Raw genomic sequence first — 17,454 nt, 5'->3', positions numbered from 1 at the left:
CCCCCGAGAGCTTCTCCGAAAACCAATTTGGCTCCAAGGCTGAAAGAGATTCCACACCCCTGCTTTGAGAAGCTGTGGCAAGACCCTTCGTCATGTCATTTCACCTGCACTGGCAGCACACCTAACAGCATGCTGGATCGTGGCCCAAGACACAGATGCCATTCTGGCAGTGCTTCGACTGATAGTGCAGAAAGCCTTTTGTAGTTCTGTCAGCCTCCTTTTCAGGCCCCGAGGAAAGGAGGGGCAGCCCTGGGGAGAGATGTCCAGCTGGCCACAGCTGTGTGGCAAGACTCCATCGCGCTCCGCACCGTAAATCAAGGCAAAGTGAACAGACAGCCCGAGTGGAGCCAAGATATGCTGCGGCTGCGATGATGGGTTTGAGGGCTGGGGGAGGGAACAGGCTGTCCCCAAGAGTGTTTACTAGTGGCACACACAAGCAGATAAACAAGCCACTTTGCTGACCGTACAAAACCTCCTCCACAAATGCAGATGGTTCATCTTTCTCCTCATCAGCACAGCATTAAAAAGTGCCATAAATAAACAAACTTGCGGAAGTTTGCATTGCAATAGCTGCTCAGCAGGACCCTGGGGGCATCCATCCCACCCTGGCGACACAATGATTGTGGAAGGGGTTTTTCTCAGCGCTGCAGCAGAGGAGGAAAGGGCCACATTCCCTCTCTGTGCCAGCTCTCATCCTGTTAATTTTCAGCCCCCACCCCACCCCGCTGATGCAATTTGCATTGTTTCAGAAACCCTCAGTGGAATTCCCCAGGCCAACCTTCACCTCAGTATGAGGCTTCTCTTTCCCTGGCAGTGCCTCTCAGACGGAGACGGTTCTTTCCTGTTCCTTCTACCTGAGAGAGATACTGGGGACAACTTCTGCATTCAGAGCATGGGCTCTGCCACGGAGCTGTGGCCTCATTGCACCCAAGGCTGCCTTTGTCCAGGAAGATTCAAAGAAAAGCCAGCTCCTTTGTGCACGAGCGTTGCTGAATCTGTTTTTCATCACTTGCTTACCAAACACTGCGTGATGGCTCGCGTGGGCTCCATCCCACCGCCTTTGCTGAGAGCTGCTGTAAAAGCTCTGTCTGCTGCAGTGTTGGATCTGGGATAGCACATTCACACTTGCAAAGCACTGCTTGATGCTGCCGTTGCTGTCTGATGAATCTTCACGTGGGTGAGGTGGTCCTCACAGCCTTTCCCCACATGCTCAGCGCCATCAAGCAATGATTGGCATGTGGGAAAGAGTCCTCGCTAATCATGCACCATAGCGGAGGAGAGTTTTGCTGTAGGGCTTCTTGACATGGAGCTTTTATCCTGTTATTGAGACTAGTTACTCACGGAAGTTTGCAGGTCCTTTGGATGACTTTGCCAACCTCCAGGGCATCTGAGATAATGAACTGCCAAATTACAGCGCTTGAGTTCCCTCCATGTAAAGAGGAAAACCTGCAATCAGAGGAACTAGACCACAGCACCATCTAGTGGGTGTATAACGAAACATATGGAAGACTTGGATAAGGGGGGAAAGGAGGGGGAAAGTGGGGGAGGAAGCGTGTGTAAAATGAGCCTGTCGTGATCCTGCATTTAAAACGGAAGCAGAAAGCCCCATTTTAAATGCGGGATTTTAGGCTGGTGTAAAGATGCTCAGGGGACCGCGGTGGCTTAGTGGTTAAGATGCTGAACTGCAGACTGGAAGGTCGGCAGGTCAGCAGTTCGAGACCCGAGTGCTGCGTGATGGAGTGAGCTCCCGTCTTCAGTCCCAGCTCCTGCCAACCTAGCAGTTCGAAAGCAAGAAATTGCAAGTAGATAAATAGGTACCGCTTTGGCGGGAAAGGTAACAGCGTTCCGTGCACCTCGGTGTTCAGTCATGCCGGCCACATGACCACGGAAGCATCTTCGGACAGCGCTGGCTCTTCGGCTTAGAAACGGGGATGAGCACCGCACCCTAGAGTCGGACACGACTGGTTGGGGACACCTTTACCTTTACCTTTTTAAAGATGCTTGCAATTTCAAGTTTTCAGTGGAGGTATCAATGCTCACACTGGGTAATCGGCCATCAAGAGAAGAGAAGCCCAGTGAAAGAAAGAAAGAAAGAAAGAAAGAAAGAAAGAAAGAAAGAAAGAAAGAAAGGTGTAAACCCAACCCTGATTTTAAAAGGCGTGCATAATACAGACACTGCTGTAAGGAAGTCACAGTGTGTCATGGTGAAGAATTGCTATGAAGAGCCTTCCCCAATCTGGCGCCCTTCAGAGGTGTTGGACTGCAACTCCCATAATCCCAAACTGAGTGCATCATAGCTGTTGCTTTTACTTATTCCTTACAGCTTTCACAAGCCAAGCTTTGGCAATCCTTTTCTACCCACCACCCACCCCCTGAGAGGTTTGTTGTTGTTTTTAGCATGTTAGAAGTAAGGATGCTGTCCATGCATTCACTCTATGGAAAATGTTGTGTTCAGTCGTTGATGGGCGCTTTCTGTATGTATGCCAATCTTTTCCCCCTGGTAGCATTAAAAACAGCTGGACTACCTAAGTCCCAGAAAGCTGCTGGGTTGGTAATGTTCTTCAGATGTTTATTGCAATGAATTACATCCCTGATTTAAAAACAACAAAACAAATCCAACACAATTAAAATATATGACAGCTCTTCCTGAAGTAGAATTCCCCCAAGAAATGGAAAACATGGTCTTCGCTGAACAGTTTGTTCTCTAGAAGATGTGCAAAAGGGAGACAAAAGACAGAGACAGAGAGAGTGCAACATCCCCTTAACTATTTCCAGATGTGGCACAGGGAACCCACAGTGGGTGTGCCTGGGGCCTTTCAGTGTCTCCTCTTCCTTCTGCACCCACCAGGGACATGGCGGTTTTGATGGAACTACTTTTGCTGGAGCAAAAGATTTCCCGGTTGCTGTTGAACTGGTAGAGCCTCAGCTTCAACAAATGCTGCAGTTTGTCCTGGAATTGTCTACCAATGAAATAGTACAATAAGGGGTTGATGCAGCTATTCGTGAACCCCAGGGAGAGTCCAAAGGGCAAGGCTGCGTCAATCGCGGACGTGATGCTGCAGTTCCTAATAACACCCATCCAGGACAGGGCATCGAGGAAAGTCAAGATGTGGAAGGGGAGCCAACAGATCAAGAAGGCCACCACCACGGCAGCCACCAACTTCAACACGCGGTCTCTCATTTGCCTGCTTTTCTGAAAACTCCGGGCCTTTGTCAAGTGTGCCCGGATCCAAATGTAGCAGATTACGATGATGGCCAGAGGGACCAGGAAGCCAAGGGTGTTTTTCATTAAAGCTGTTCCGACTGACCAGATGGAGTACTCCTCCGTTGGATAGGCCATGATGCAGGCAGTCACGTTCAACTCTGCAATGTGTTTGGTGCCACGGAAATAGAGGGAGGGCAGGGACGTCAAGGCCGCCAGGCTCCAAATGAGTAGGACGGTAATGAATGCCTGCCGCAGCGTGCCTTGCTGGGACTGAAACGGGTGGACAATGGCCTGGTAACGGTTGATGCTCATGCACGTGATAAAGAAGATGCTTGCAAACATGGTCAGGCAAAGGATCGAGCTGGAGATCTTGCACATCACAGAGCCAAAGAGCCAGTTGTATCCATAGGCATAATAAGCTGCCCAGAACGGGAGCGTAGTCAGGGCCAACAAATCTGCCACCGCTAAGTTGATGATGTAGATGTTGGCCACCGTCTTTGGACTCCTCTGCCAGCACAGCACTGTAATCACCATGCTGTTACCCACCAGCCCAAGGATGAAGATGATGCAGTAGAGTACTGGGATCAGGACAAACTGGCAATTGGAGAAGTAGATGGGACAAGAGGAGATGATGGTCGGGGATGAGTTGAGCTCTTGCAGAGTCTGTTCTGGGGTGATGGTGATGGAATCATTACTGGAATGCATCTTGGTGTCTGGAGGGGAGATGTGGGTTGTGGTGAACTCTTAGGCATGGGATGGTTTGCTTCAGACTATCTGATTGCTAAGGTTTTTAAAAAACAAAGAAAAGAAAAGAAAAGAAAACATCATGGAACCCGGAGCTGCACACTTGTGACGTACATCCTCATTATTCTCAACTGACTCATGAAGGAGAAGGCCGCTTATCACAGACTCTGCACTCGGATTTATACCAGGCTGAGTCAAGTCTAGACCGCACCCAGCTGACTCTCCGGGGGCTTCCAGACAGAAGCCCATGAGAAGGTGTCTCATGAGAAGGTGTCATGCAAGAATTCCACCTTCTTTCCCTTAACAGACTTTCTGAGGTAGGAAAAAATAACAGAAGAAGTGGTGGGAAAACATGGGAGGGTCACGTGTGGAAGGCGGCAGTGTCTGGACCCCCTGTAAAGTTCTGTCAATGACACATGGTGACAGTACTGTAAAAGTATTGTCTGGAAGCACTCTCACGGCTAGAAGCAGTGGAGGCAGCAGGGCAGTGAATCTGCTCTGGTTTTCAATCAGAACCAGTCAGAACTCTAAAGGAGCTGTCCAAGGTGCACATGGACAGCACCTTTAGAGTTCTGACTGAAACCCGGAGCAGATTCGGATACCCCACTGACATCGGTGCCCCCAGCCTCCACTGACTGGAAGAACGTTTTTCTGCTTTGAAAAGGAACTCTGCACAAATTCAGCAGCAGAACTGTTTATAACGCCAAAAGGCCTGTGTGTGTGTGTGTGTTCACTTACACTGTAGGTCCTACAGTTTATAATAATATATTTTTAAATTATTCTTTCAGTCTATGTGTAGTGTAGCCAGTGTAGTGTAGTGGTGAGAGTGACGGACTGGGAGCCGGGAGATCCGGGTTCTAGTCCCCACTTGGCCATGGAAGCTCACTGGGTGACTTTGGGCCAGTCACAGACTCTCAGCCCAGCCCACCTCACAGGGTTGTTGTTGTGAGGATACAACGGTGAGGAGGAGGATAATGTAAGCCGCCTTGAGTTCCTTGCGAGAGGGAGAAAGGCGGGGTATAAATGCAATAAATAAATATAAATAAATAAATATGTGATTTCTATCCTGACTTTTGATCCAGAAGGAGTCCCATTAATTTCTATTTATAAACAGTTTAGAGTTGCAATTCGCCGCGATGCCAAAACCTAACTGACAAAACCATGAAAGTAACCCACTGAAATATTTTAAATTAATCTGAATCTTAATTCTTCAAGCAATTTACTTCTTTGCAACCAATTTAGAATCATCCCTGAAATGTCTTCTTTATCTATTTATTAAGAGGGAGGGTTCAATAAGAGCTAAAACGTTGGGGTCTACTAACAAATGCCGCCTCTGTGTATCCAGAAAAAGCTTCCACATTAGAAGGTGATCTTCCCATTAGCACAACCTGTTCTTTTATTATTTTATTGGATGTTAAGAGCTTCTCTTTAACACTCACATTTTGGGATGCACCAATGGAAAGTATCAGACTCCATTTTTTGTAAACTCTATTTTTGCTTCTGTGAGGAGGAATAACAATAAATCCCTACATTTTGTGGACGCATTAAGGCCAGATTAAAAAATAATCAAATAGTGTAAAGAAACACATTTTCTTCCGCCAGGCGCATTACAAACATTCATAGTTAACAAATCAATATTACAGAGTCCAAAACAGAATCAGTTGTTGAACATATTACAAATAAAGCAGAAAGCCAGGACGTAAATATTAAAAGCTGACTTCCACCAAGTAATCATTAAATCTGTGATGTTATCTAGATGTTTCTATACCGCAAACAAGCCATCTGCACACAGCAGTTTATTTTAACTCTGTATGTTGAGGCTTTTAGGAACAAAAATACTTTAAAAACAAAAATCAGGTGAAAGTTCATGCAAGAGAAATTGCCATTTACCTTGGAAATGTTCAAACTCTAGTTGGTTACAGACCAAGTTGTTTCCACCACGATTTCTCAAGTCAGCAAAGTCTCCAGCCTCTTTCTCCTGCTGCTGCATTCCTCCTCTGGGGAGGGAGAGTTGGATATACATCACTCTAAGATTGCAGCTGAAACTCCCATCCTGGAGAGAGCGTTTTGGACAATTCCATGGGAAGGCAGCAAAATAACTCTGCTCCCTTCCCTGCTAATCCCTTGTACATATTACGAGCATCCCCAGCACCTCACAAAAGTTATGACAGCCACAGCGCTGTGCCAGGCTTCCAGCTTCTCAAGTGTGGGCGGGTGGGGTGTCGGATCCGTTACATACATCTCTCTCCATAACCAATCGAATCCCAGGAGCTGAAAGGGGGAGGGCATTCCCAAATCCAAGTTCAGCTATTTGGAGAGAGGATACGTCTCCCCGCTTCTGCACCGTTTTTCAGTGTTGTTGAAGATGATGGCAATTAATCTTTTTTGAGCCCTTAAAGGCTAGGAAGTGACCCTTGAAAGTGTGGCATCGATTTTTGATGGAATCACAGAAGGCAGTTTGTGTGTTTTGTGTGTGTTTTGTGTGGGACGGACAGACTAAGCCAATCTGCAGTGGAGGGGGCTTCCTCTGGATATGTGAATTCCTGCCATTTTCAGTGCCAAATTCAGGAAATTGTCCCTGGAATAGCACAGAGCTGGCAAGGATCATCCTGAGAGAGAGTTTTGTGTGCGGAGTCTCCCAGCAATGTTTGCTGATAAGCAAGAGGAGGTTTAGCAGGGAAGGAAATGCAGTGGGCATTATTCCAGGGCCCAGCTGTTGCTCATGTTTCTACAGCAGTAAATGTAAACACATTGGATTTACATTGATCTCTCCCTGGTGGTGGGGGGCACTGGTGAGAGAGCCCATTTCCATCAGAGACAATAAACCCAATTCCCATCAAACTCAGAAGTCCCGTTAGCAGCATGCTACACAAATACTCCATCGGTACAACCCAACAGTTCCCCCATTGGTGCATAGGGCCAGCCGGCCATTTTGCTGCCTGGTGCTTGCTGATCATGTCCACAGTCTTGCAAATATTCTTGAGATAATAATATTCTTGAGATAGTAAAATGCTTTGTATAAGCTGTGAAGGTTTGAGGCCTACAGAGGCAAAAGGAACAAAAGGGTCAGGCCTAGAGGCCTGGAGTTTTGTTGGAAGGGGATATCCCTGAGAGGGCTAGTTTCATTTTCCAGTTAAGTTTCAGTTTCATTTCCCCAGTTAAGTTTCATTTCTTCAGGTTTGAAACAGTACTTTTGATTTTGAGGAAGGAGGGTATAAAAAGAGAGTGAGAGAGCCAGTAAGAGTCAGAGTTGGGGAGACCAGAGCCTGAAGGGAGCGGGAAGAAGCAGCTTGAAGAAGAGTAAGTTCAGCTAGGGTAAAGGAACTTGCATTTTGCAACTTTTATTTTCTCTGAATGCCTTTTGTATCAGTCCGCTCGATTGCGTAAGTACCTTTAGTTGTGATTCGCTTGCTTTGATCAACCAGTAAACTATTGTGGTTAAACGCTGTGTCTAGAGTGCCAATCACCCCAGGCCTATAGCCTAAACCCCACTTTTCTGGAAAGGGGAAGAGTAAAAGAAGGAAGGTGGGAGTCTTAAGGGGGCAAGAGATCCTTAAGGAGTGGCTCTGGGGGCCCAGTTCACAAGGGGAACCCTGACATAGGCATTAGTAGTGCTTTGAGGCCACCCACCATCGAGCGGTAGAAAGTTGCAGGAGTTGGTCCTGCACTGCCAGTTTCCTTAGAAGCAGAGGAGGAAGAGTCTTTTGGGGAAGAGTCAAAAGAGCCAATCCAAGCTCAAGAAGGCCCTGGGTTGGGCACACGTATATGATTTCATTTCATTTATTATATTTCTATACTGCCTCATAGCTGAAGCTCTCTGAGTGTTTTACAAAAATTAGAGCCCATTAAAAATACATTATACAAAGTGTAAAACCATTTACAGAAAAACATTTAAACAGACAGCACACACAGACAGCATGCATCTAAAACAATTTTTAAACAATCAACCAAAGACAATCCAGGACCTGATTAAAAACTCATTATATGCTTCCAAATGCCTGAGAGAAGAGGGCAGTTTTAACCTGGTGCCGAAAAGATGACAATGTTGGCATCAGGGAGGTCATTCCATAATCAGGGGACCACCACCGAGAAGGCATTTTGTATGATATGTAGGCCTTCAAATGCACCAAGCCACCCTGTGGCCAGTGTGACCTCCTTAGCCACTTACAGTCCTCTCAGGCATGGCTTTTATTATGCAATTGCACCAACGCATTCGTGGAAATTTACGGATGGTCCGGACCAACCTTTCCCAACCTAGTACCCTCCAGATGTGTTGGACCAACACATCTGGAGGACACCAGGCTGGGGAAGGTTGCTCCAAATGGCAAAGTATCCCATTTGCAAACTTCCATAACTTCCACTACTGCTTCTGCCTTTTTTCTTCCCATTAAGAAGGGGAAGATGGGACAGCTGCACAACGCCTTTGCACTGGTAGGGCTAGGACTCCTCCATCAGGAAGCACCCACCGTTTGGGGGCAGGGCAGGGTTTCCCACTCCCATCTTATTGCTTACTGGCACCTTTAGCAAGCTTCGCAACCAGAGAAGAAAACTCCATCCGTCTCGCCCTGAAAACTGATCCAGCCACATGCTGAAGGAACAGCACAGAACGTTTATTCTCCAAGATGCCAAGAGAGCGTCTTGTTTAGCTTTCAGTGTAAACAGGACTTCCTCACACATTTGCCTCCCAAGGGTGCCAATGTGAACTGTTTTTCAAGCTGTGTGTCATCCTTTGCCCCCTTCACCCCTCTGCACATTCCCCAGAGAATTATAAAATGCAATTAACAATGTGGCATTTGCTTCTTGAAACGATGAGAACTTGTTATCTGGGGTCATCTTGCGCTCATTTGTTTAAGCTCTCCTGTGTAGTCACAAGGATAAAGACTTAAAAAACACACAGTGGTATTTTCATATGGTGTTATTTATTTTTATTATTAGGTTTTGGAGATCTGCATAGAAATGTTACGCTGCTCCTGTTACCCCTTTCTGTTCTACAGCTTGTGAGCACCACAGTTTACATATATGAATCTGTCTTATCCCAAGTCAGACCACTGTGTTGCAGTCCAACTCCGGATGTGCTAGACTACAACTCCCATCAACCCCAGCCAGTGTGTATACTTCTAGTCCAGGGGTGCAGAACCAGAGGCTTGGGGCCCCAATCCACCCCTCTGAGATTCTCAATCTGCCCCCCAGGAGTCCCAGAAGGCCATGTCCCCTTCCTCCCAACCACCAATCATTGGGTGGCTTCCTGGCTGTTGTGCTGTTTTCCCCCATCCTAAAAGGTTGAAAAGCTTCTCCGAAAGCTTGGCTGGTGGCAGGAAGAGCTTGAAGCTAAAAATATGCCAATGTGTTTGGCTCCACCCCTTTTGCCTTCTGCTCCGCCCACCACTGGAATGCAGCACCTGAGAACTTCTCTGAAATGGAATTTTGCCCTTGGGCTGAAAGAGGTTCAACACCCCTGGTGTACAAGTGCGCGCACACACACTCACAGCAGTCTTATGCACACTGACTTACCTGGAAGCAGCCCTACTGAATTCAATGGGAGTTACTTTTGAATACGCCTGCATAGGCACAGGCTGCGTGCAGCATACCTACTAATTATTACTCTCAGTAGCCCCCTCGAAGTGTCTGCTTTGGTGTCCACAAGACACATGCCGAGTGCTTGTATTTTGGGACATTTCAGCTCCAATTTCCTTTCCATCTGCTCTAGGGAATAGCATGTCCTCAGAACAACAGGATCGTCAGCCTGAACGAAGGCCCTTCTTGTCCAGCATTCAAAAGCAGGGTGTGAAAACAACCCCCGCTTCCTTGTTGTTGCTTGGTTAGGACTGGTAGTCAGAGGTACAGTGTCCCTATAGCTGGAGGTTCTGAAGTAGTTTGGGCTATTCTCTCTATAAGCATGCCTGACTCATCTTAAGGTGCATGTGGCTTATGTATTTTGCATGCCATATTGCAGCCTTCCCCAACCTGTGTTGGACTACAACTTCCAGAACGCCCCCAGCCCCAGCCAGACATGTAATAGTTGTAGTCCAGTCCCCATCCTAGAAGCTTGAAATGCCTCTCCAAAGGCCTGGTTACTGGCGGGAAGAGCTTCAGCTGAAAATATGCTGGGATCCTGCCCCCAGCCTTTTGCCTTTGTCCCCAGCCACTGCTGGAATGAGACCTCTGAGAGCTTCTTCAAAATGGAATCTGAGCCTTGGGTCTGAAAAAAGTTTGACACGCCCCTGTTGTAGTCCCATCACATCTGGATGGCACTCGGTGGGGAAGGCTCTCTGACTGGCAGCACCTCTCCCAGAACTCAGCCAGGGGTCTTCCACTGCTCTACCTGGAGATGCTGGGTATCGAACCTGGGACCTTTGCATGCCAAGCTGGTGATCTGCTACTGAGCTACAGCCCTTCCCCTTTCTCTCCTCTGTATCCAGGTCCAAAATATGCATCAGCTGAGGACAACATCTCTGGCATTATATGGAGTGGGACCTAGTACACAAAAGCTACGCCCCAATAAACGTATTGACGTTTCAGTTGTTTTACATTTACCTTCACAGGTTTTGAATTCGCAACAAGATTGACACTTTAACATCCCTCCATGTTGAGCATCTTGTAGGCTGGGGGTGGTGGGACCCTTCCTGTTTCCAAACATGAGCAAGGTTTCATGGCAACTGAGAAAATAATAAGCATTGCAAAGAGGGTTTCAGGAATGAGACTTCCTCTTTCAGAAACGAGACTTCCTCTAAACACTGAAGTTCATCTGGCTGCTTCTAAATCAGGGAATGGGCTTGGAAGAGAAGGTGCTTTCCAGGCTTCTGTGGGGAGGCTGGCTAAATGTGGCTTCTTTTCACAGAATATTCCACACAGTACAATATTTCAAAATGTTCTAGCAAAATTGTCAAGTCATACTCTTGAGCTGAAAAACGCCTTGACATGCCAAGTCCTCAATGTGGGATCCAAATGCAAGAAGCATTTGCAAGTTTACGCTTCTTACTTTTATGGAGATTGGGGCGAGGGAACAACATATTAAGAGCCCCTGTCCCAGATCTCTCACAGAATATAGGTCATTGGAACATTTTGGCACCAGGATGCAGTACTATTCAGGGAACCGAGTGTCCTGAAGGTATAGCATTCGCTAGCCTTGGATATGTGCCAGAAACCTGCAATGACACCTCCTTCAGCCTCAGGTGGATGAAACCTGGCCACATATTTGCCTTGGGAACAAAGCTACGTTCTTCCGTGTGCTTCATCACCTTCATCCTCTTCATTTTTTCATTCTAGCTTTGTGTTCTAGCACATGAATTAAAAGGGCTTTTGGCAAGCAGGAATGTTTTAGAACAAAGAGTCTTGGGGCACACTTAAAAACTCATACATGTATTATGGCTTCAGCCATTCACCCCCAACGTAATGGCCTCTCCAGAAGTGTTGGAAGTGACGGGGTTATTTAGTCATCGTGCCTCCTGTTAGAAAGGCAATTAGCTGAGAAAAAAGCAAAAAGGCAAAACAGGATGAGCATTTACCAGTCCCACATGCACACAGGCTGTCCTAGGACAATGAAGGAGGCCACACCCTCCTTTAGTGGAGAAAATAGTTTTACTCACAAATAGTCTTGCATATATGATGTGTAGAGCTTCAAGAGTGCAAACACTTGTGCAATGGAGGTCAGAGAGAGAGGGGGAAGGAAGAGCAGAAGCAAAAGGAAGAAGTGACAGGAAACCACGCTGTGGGCCATAGAGATCCTAGGGCTAGCTGTGGTTAAGATTCTCATGAACTATCTAACTGCAACACCTCCAGTAACTTGCAGACAAGGTTGCATATTCCCAGCCATCTGGAGACACCAGGCTGGGGGAGGATGAGAGTCCATCTCATCAGTGCAATAATTCTCCCTCCCTCCCTTTGCATTACACTGCCAAAGGAGCTGCTGAGTCTTGGGGAAAAAAATGGCTATTTTGGATATCAGAGAAGACAAGCTGGCCTACACCAAAATGTTGGCCACATGGAAAGCTGCAGTTCAGAGTGGATTCCGCGAGGGCATTCCGCCACCCCCCTCCAGCTATCAGATGCATTCCATTCCCACTGACCGTGCTCAGTCCCTTTGGGGGGTTTCTTGGGGGTTGGGAAAGTTAAAGCATTTCCCCCTAAATATTCTTTAGTACTCCTGCAAACCTAAGCAACGCACTGGAAACAGAAAGTACGAATGGGGCCCTGCAGCAAAATGTTGCTCTGTGAGGCGCTGCTGTTCAAGGTTCCAGCCAGTCCCATTTCTGCTCCCCCACCCTCAGTTTTCCACCCCCCCCCAGCACTTATTCCAGGCCACACTCAGTCCTCATACAGCTGTTCTGAGGTTTTCACAAGAAAAAGAGCAGCGGAGGCTAAGAGCTGCAATGTGCATGGGGCTGTGAGGCACTTTAGACTTCTGACTATGTCTGACTGAAACTGGACCTGATTCTCCACCCCACTGACATCGGGGCCACCAGCCCCCACTGAAAGAGAGGGAATGGAGTCAAAGGATGGCTGGTTATTTCTCCCTCTAGAATGTGTGCTAAATTTTGCTCAGCGTTGCTTGGCCTTGTGCGTGCGTGCTCGAGACACAGGGAGGGGAGCGGGGGAGGGAGGCACAGAGAAAAGGGAGGGGGGATAGAGAACAGCAGGAGGCATCTAATCCACAAGGAGAGCCCCCCCCCCCCCCCGGCTAGGAAAGGGCAGATTTTGACCCAGAGAGACAGGATCCCCTTAATCAATATGTCGGGGGGAGAGACTAGAGAAATCTCCTGCAGAGAAGAAGAGACACCCGGACCCGTTAAAATCTGTGCAAAGACTGTGTCCTTGATCTGATAAGTCAACTGCAGGGGCGGGCTAGCCAACCCACCACCTTAAGCTAAGCAAGGGGATGTTTTTGTGCCAACCCTGCCTTTGCCAGAAATCCAGCAATCCACCCCCCGGGGCTTGTTGCGCGTTCGCCAAGACGCAGCAGATTGATAAGATGCCTGAAAGCAGACTGCCGACCCGCCTTGCAGCACTCGGTGCTGGACCTTCCCTCCGCGGGGAGTAAAGCAAGGGGCTGCCACAGGCCAGATGGATGGCTGCTGCAGCCAGCAGGGGCCCAGCAGAACATAAGGCGAAGGCCAATCCTGGCACTGTCGCTCTCCTTCCATGGCTGTTACTCCTTCCAGCAGCGTCAGTTTGGTTCTGGTGTGCAAATGCAAATCAATCTCCTGAGCCCCACATTTTCCAGAATTCCCAGGAAGGGGTGCAGCTAGGTAACTTTGGACCCTGTACTGAATGATCTCATGTGTGGGGGGTGGGGGTGGGGTGTAGTCATCCATCTGTATTCAGTTGTGAAGAACACGAATACCATTCCTCCTCCTCCTCTTCCTCCTCCTCCTTCCTGGTATGTTAAAACAAGAACAGAACTGTTTGTTGACACTGATTTTAAAATTAGTCTCAGTGAGGGATGTCCATCACTGGGAAATCTGGTTCTTTTTCAACAAATTTCTGCAGCGTGTATGACTTGCTTTGCATCTGCAAGCCAAGCAGTGGGTTGTTCCCCAAACCCTGGGAACGTTTTTGTGCATTTGGGGGGAAGGTTCTGCATTTTGCACAACTTTCTGAACAATTTGCACAAATTACAGCCAAATTTGCACAGATTATGCAAATTCACCCATAATTTGTGCAAATTGCTCAGAAATTTATGCAAACTGCAGAACCTTCCCCCAAATGCACAAAAATCCTGGAAAATCAGTGAACTGGCCCAGCTCACTGCAGATCGAGTCAGGCACCACAGCAGGAACCAAAATGAAGTCCAGGGGACGAAGCCTAGGAAAACCCATCAAATTCCACACCCCCAAACGGATTTCTCTGACATCTCTAGTCTGAGCATGTGCTGTTTCACATTTTAGACTCACTTAAATCATAGTACCATCATGACTACAGGAATAAAATGGTGTTTGAATCTGCTGCCCTGATACCCTCATCATCTGGGTGGTCATCTGTGTGTGTGTGTGTGGGGGGGCAGGCTGGGCTTCAGGGCCTTGAGTTTGGTCCTGAGCTCCAGCACTGGCTGCACCAGTGTTCCCCTGTTCAGATACAGACTAACAAGATTTCTAAGCCAAGCAGGCTGATATTCGACCAGCCAATTTATACAAGCCCCGGGATCCAGTAGGTTTGTACATGGGCACTATATCTATCAGAGGGGATGCAAGAAGAAGTGTGCTGTGTGCTGCCTAAGAGCAAATATGAACCACTGGAAAGTTCTCTCCTTGCCTAAAGTGCCCAGGGCAGGGGCCTGGGGTTCCAGTGAAAGCTGGTGGCTAGAGATTTGCAGGAAGGCACCCATGAGAACTGGCAGGCTGAGGGAGAACAACCATGCCATCATAGGTAAATGGAACCTCCAGGTTCAGAAGCACTCTGGAGAAGAGACGCAGAAGGGGAATCCGCCAGGGAGGACTCCTGCCTTCTTGCCCTGCTTTTGGGCTTCCAGAAGCCAACTGGCTGGCCACTATGCATCCAGGGTGCTGGACTAAAGGAACCTTTGGACTGATCCAGCAGGAGTCAGCTGATGGCTCCCTCAAGCTCTGGCTGGAGTGTGTGTGTGTGTGTGTGTGAGCGCGCACATGCACACACATTAATTATGTATAAATATGCAGCTCTGAGCTGGGCCTGATACAATTAGCACCAGATTAGAGCGCACACAGATCTGCTTCTTCTCGAGAGGGAGGGAGGCAGTTAGGCCCCCTTATCTCAAAGAAAGCCATTTTGCTTGCCCTGGGGATGCATCCCAAAGCCCCAAAGCAACAGCAGAAGTTCTAGTCCAACACATCGAGGGGCGGGAGGCACCAGCCTGGGAAGGCTGAGACAGAAAGTAAGATTAAAAGGGTGGGGCGGGGAGAAAGAGAGAGGTTCCCTACATGGCAGGTCATCATTTGGGATGAAGGGTGTTCCTGTTTTGAAAGGTGTCAGAGGCCTGTAAGTAGGAATGTATGGCTTGTGTAACATCTGTTCTGTCTGCGTTTCATGGATTGTCAGGCACCTTTTGTTCCATCCTCGGCCCATCACTGGAATCGGATTTCCCCCCTGAATTTGTGCACGTTCACATTTGCGCAATTTCGCACGTGTGGAAATGCAAATTTCCCCCTAAATGTGTATTTTTACGCTTTAGCCTATGGGGGAAATATGCATTTTGGGCCAGTTTTTTTTTCCATTTTGCGTATTTTTCTACAAAATTTGGAAAAGTTAGAAAACCGGTCTGCGAGACCACAGAATCCGCCCGACAGGGGGAAAGCCGGTCCACCGCAGAATCTGCGGGTCGGATTCATGAACATTTGAACTCGTTAGGTTCCGTTCTGGATTTCTGCTCCATCCCTACCTGTCAGCAGACAACCCCAGTCCCCCGTGACAGCTCTTCAATGCAGCGGGCGGCGCCATGCCAGCTTCTGCCAGGACTCATGAGTTAACCTTTAAGGTGCCACAAGATCAGGTTGCTCCTGCTGCAACAGACCGACATGGCCGCTGCCCCTCTGGAAACGTCTCGGCGTCTTTTTCATCAGCCGAACAAAGCGGAGGGCAGCCCAGTGCTGCCTTCCTCCATTCTTTGCATGGCAGGACTCGCTTCTCTCTGTGGCCCCTCTGCCTCCAGCGCCACTCCGAGGGATTCTTAGCTCTCATTCGACTAAGACCTTCGTCCCTCCTGGCCCGCGACAGCCAGCGTCAGATCCCTGGAAGCCGTGCCCTTGCCCAAAGCCTCGTCGCCCTCCTTAGGCAGGTCCGCCTGCCGTTTCTCTTCTGGAAGAGCTGCGCAGTGCAGCCCGTGCACCTTGCCCGATGCCAGGACATGCGAGTCCTGCTTCTCCTCCCTCTCTTGACTGCTTTGCTGAGGCCTGGGTGGGGTGGAAGCCCCTCGCCATGCCCTCCCTCGCGTAAATGTTCTCCCGACTCCACCATTTACTGTGACAGGGCTGGACTCAGAAGCCTGCCCGAGGAAAGCGCAGCCTCCACCATTTCACTGCGCCTGTCCAAGAACTGCTTGCGTCTGTGGACCGTCGGCGCCTTCAGCAACCCGACCTTCCTGAACAGCCTCTGGCTGGATCGCAACAACCTGACTTTCCTGTACCTGGGAGCTTCTAAGTCCCGCTGCAGCCTGAGGTGCTCCACGTCAGCAGGAGCCCTCGGCTGACCTGCCTTCATGCCAACACCTTCCAAGGCCTGGCGAACCTCATCCGCTTGGATTTCTCCCACAACCTCTTTGAGATCCACCCATTCGTCTTCTCCCAGCTGCCCTCACTGGGAGCACTCAGCCTAACAGCCAACAACGTGCGCTACATCCCACAAGCCTTCCGGAGCTTGACAAGTCTCATGAGGCTGTCTCACAAGGAACCCCATCAAAGCCATTGGCAGGGACTCCTTGAAGGACACGGCCCCCCCGAAGGACCTGAAGAATCACATCTGGACCATCCAGAAGGATGCCCTCCTCCTACTGGGCCGGTTGGGTGTGTTAGATGTGGGACACAACTGCCTCTCCGATTTGCCTAATCAGCGTTTCAACGGAGTATCTCAGCTCAGGACCCTGCACCTGGAGACCAACAGGTGGATCAGGAGCAGCTGCCCCTTGAACAGCCTGAACAGCTTGAGGAAACTCTTCCTCAACAACAACTGCATCTTGTCTATTGCCGGTTCAGCTTCCTCCTACTTGAAGAAGCTGGACTTCCTTCACCTGAGCAGGAACAACCTGAGCCACCTCTCCGGCTATCTCTTTAAGGAGCTGCCCAAGCTGAGATACGTCTTCTTGTCCCACAGTCCCTGGCAGTGCGACTGCCATGCTATGGTTCTCCACCTATGCCCTGGCCTACCAGGGGTTGTTGAGGGCCGGCACTGGGCCTTTCCAGCTGCCCACAACACGCCTCTCCACGGCGTCCTGACTCAGGATGCTTCAGCCAGCTGCCCCTCCGCCCCTGGGACTGACGAGAGAGGGTGCCTGCAACGGCCCCCGCCACAACGGAGCTTCTCATCGGCCTGTGGTCTCCAAGGCCTTTGGGCACCTCCTGTTGACCTGGTGGGCCTGGGCTGCTCAGCTCCTTTCACAGATGACCAGCTGCAGTCTAGATGTGGTGTAGATGCTTTGAAAGCCATCTCCTCCTTTCTTTCCCATTAAAAGCGATGGCTTTCTTATCCTGTCATGGAAGATGTCTGTTAATGAGCCCTGCTTAACCATTTGGTCAGCTCTGCCGTGCAAAATTAGCCAATGCTGCTGGCATGCTAACAAGATGCTAATTTAACTGTGCTTTATTTGACTGGGCTGGAGGGAAGCAGGCCTGCTTAAGAGGGTCAAAGGTTCAGGAGGTCAAGTTACTTGCCAGGGCTTAGGGCTTTTGTCTTAAAATCTGGAACACTGCTGCCTCTTACAAGACAGCTGTCGAAGAGTGCTGTGATGTGCACATGTGGAGACCTATGGGAGACCTGTGGTGGGCTGCCCCTTGGATGCCCAATCCCCGCCCATCGACAGGACAGAGACTGTGCCTGCAGGA

The 17,454-nt window shown here is 49.0% G+C and overlaps 1 protein-coding gene and 1 pseudogene across 1 annotated transcript; one reads left to right on the top strand and one right to left on the bottom strand.

The window, feature by feature from the left end:
- Positions 1 to 2,531: 2,531 nt before the first annotated feature.
- On the bottom strand, positions 2,532 to 6,157 carry AGTR2 (angiotensin II receptor type 2). The gene is made up of 2 exons (XM_084813555.1): positions 5,840 to 6,157; positions 2,532 to 3,986 (listed from the first exon to the last, which is right to left on the bottom strand). Exon 2 carries the CDS (start codon positions 3,908 to 3,910, stop codon positions 2,762 to 2,764), a length of 1,149 nt encoding a protein of 382 aa, XP_084669681.1. The 5' UTR covers positions 3,911 to 3,986; positions 5,840 to 6,157; the 3' UTR covers positions 2,532 to 2,761.
- A 9,199-nt stretch (positions 6,158 to 15,356) lies between these two features.
- On the top strand, positions 15,357 to 17,081 carry LOC146338344 (uncharacterized; annotated as a pseudogene).
- The last annotated feature ends 373 nt before the right edge of the window (positions 17,082 to 17,454 follow it).

Source organism: Heloderma suspectum, chromosome 9 (genome assembly GCF_057233095.1).
Source record: "Heloderma suspectum isolate Gila_16-S chromosome 9, 16-S_ref, whole genome shotgun sequence".
In the NCBI taxonomy this organism is placed as follows: Eukaryota; Metazoa; Chordata; class Lepidosauria; order Squamata; family Helodermatidae; genus Heloderma; species Heloderma suspectum.
This window is presented reverse-complemented; position numbering and strand designations above follow the sequence as displayed.

What these genes read in the sequence shown, in the direction of transcription:
- AGTR2 (XM_084813555.1), bottom strand. Translation starts at nt 3,910, where the DNA reads ATGCATTCCAGTAATGATTCCATCACCATCACCCCAGAACAGACTCTG.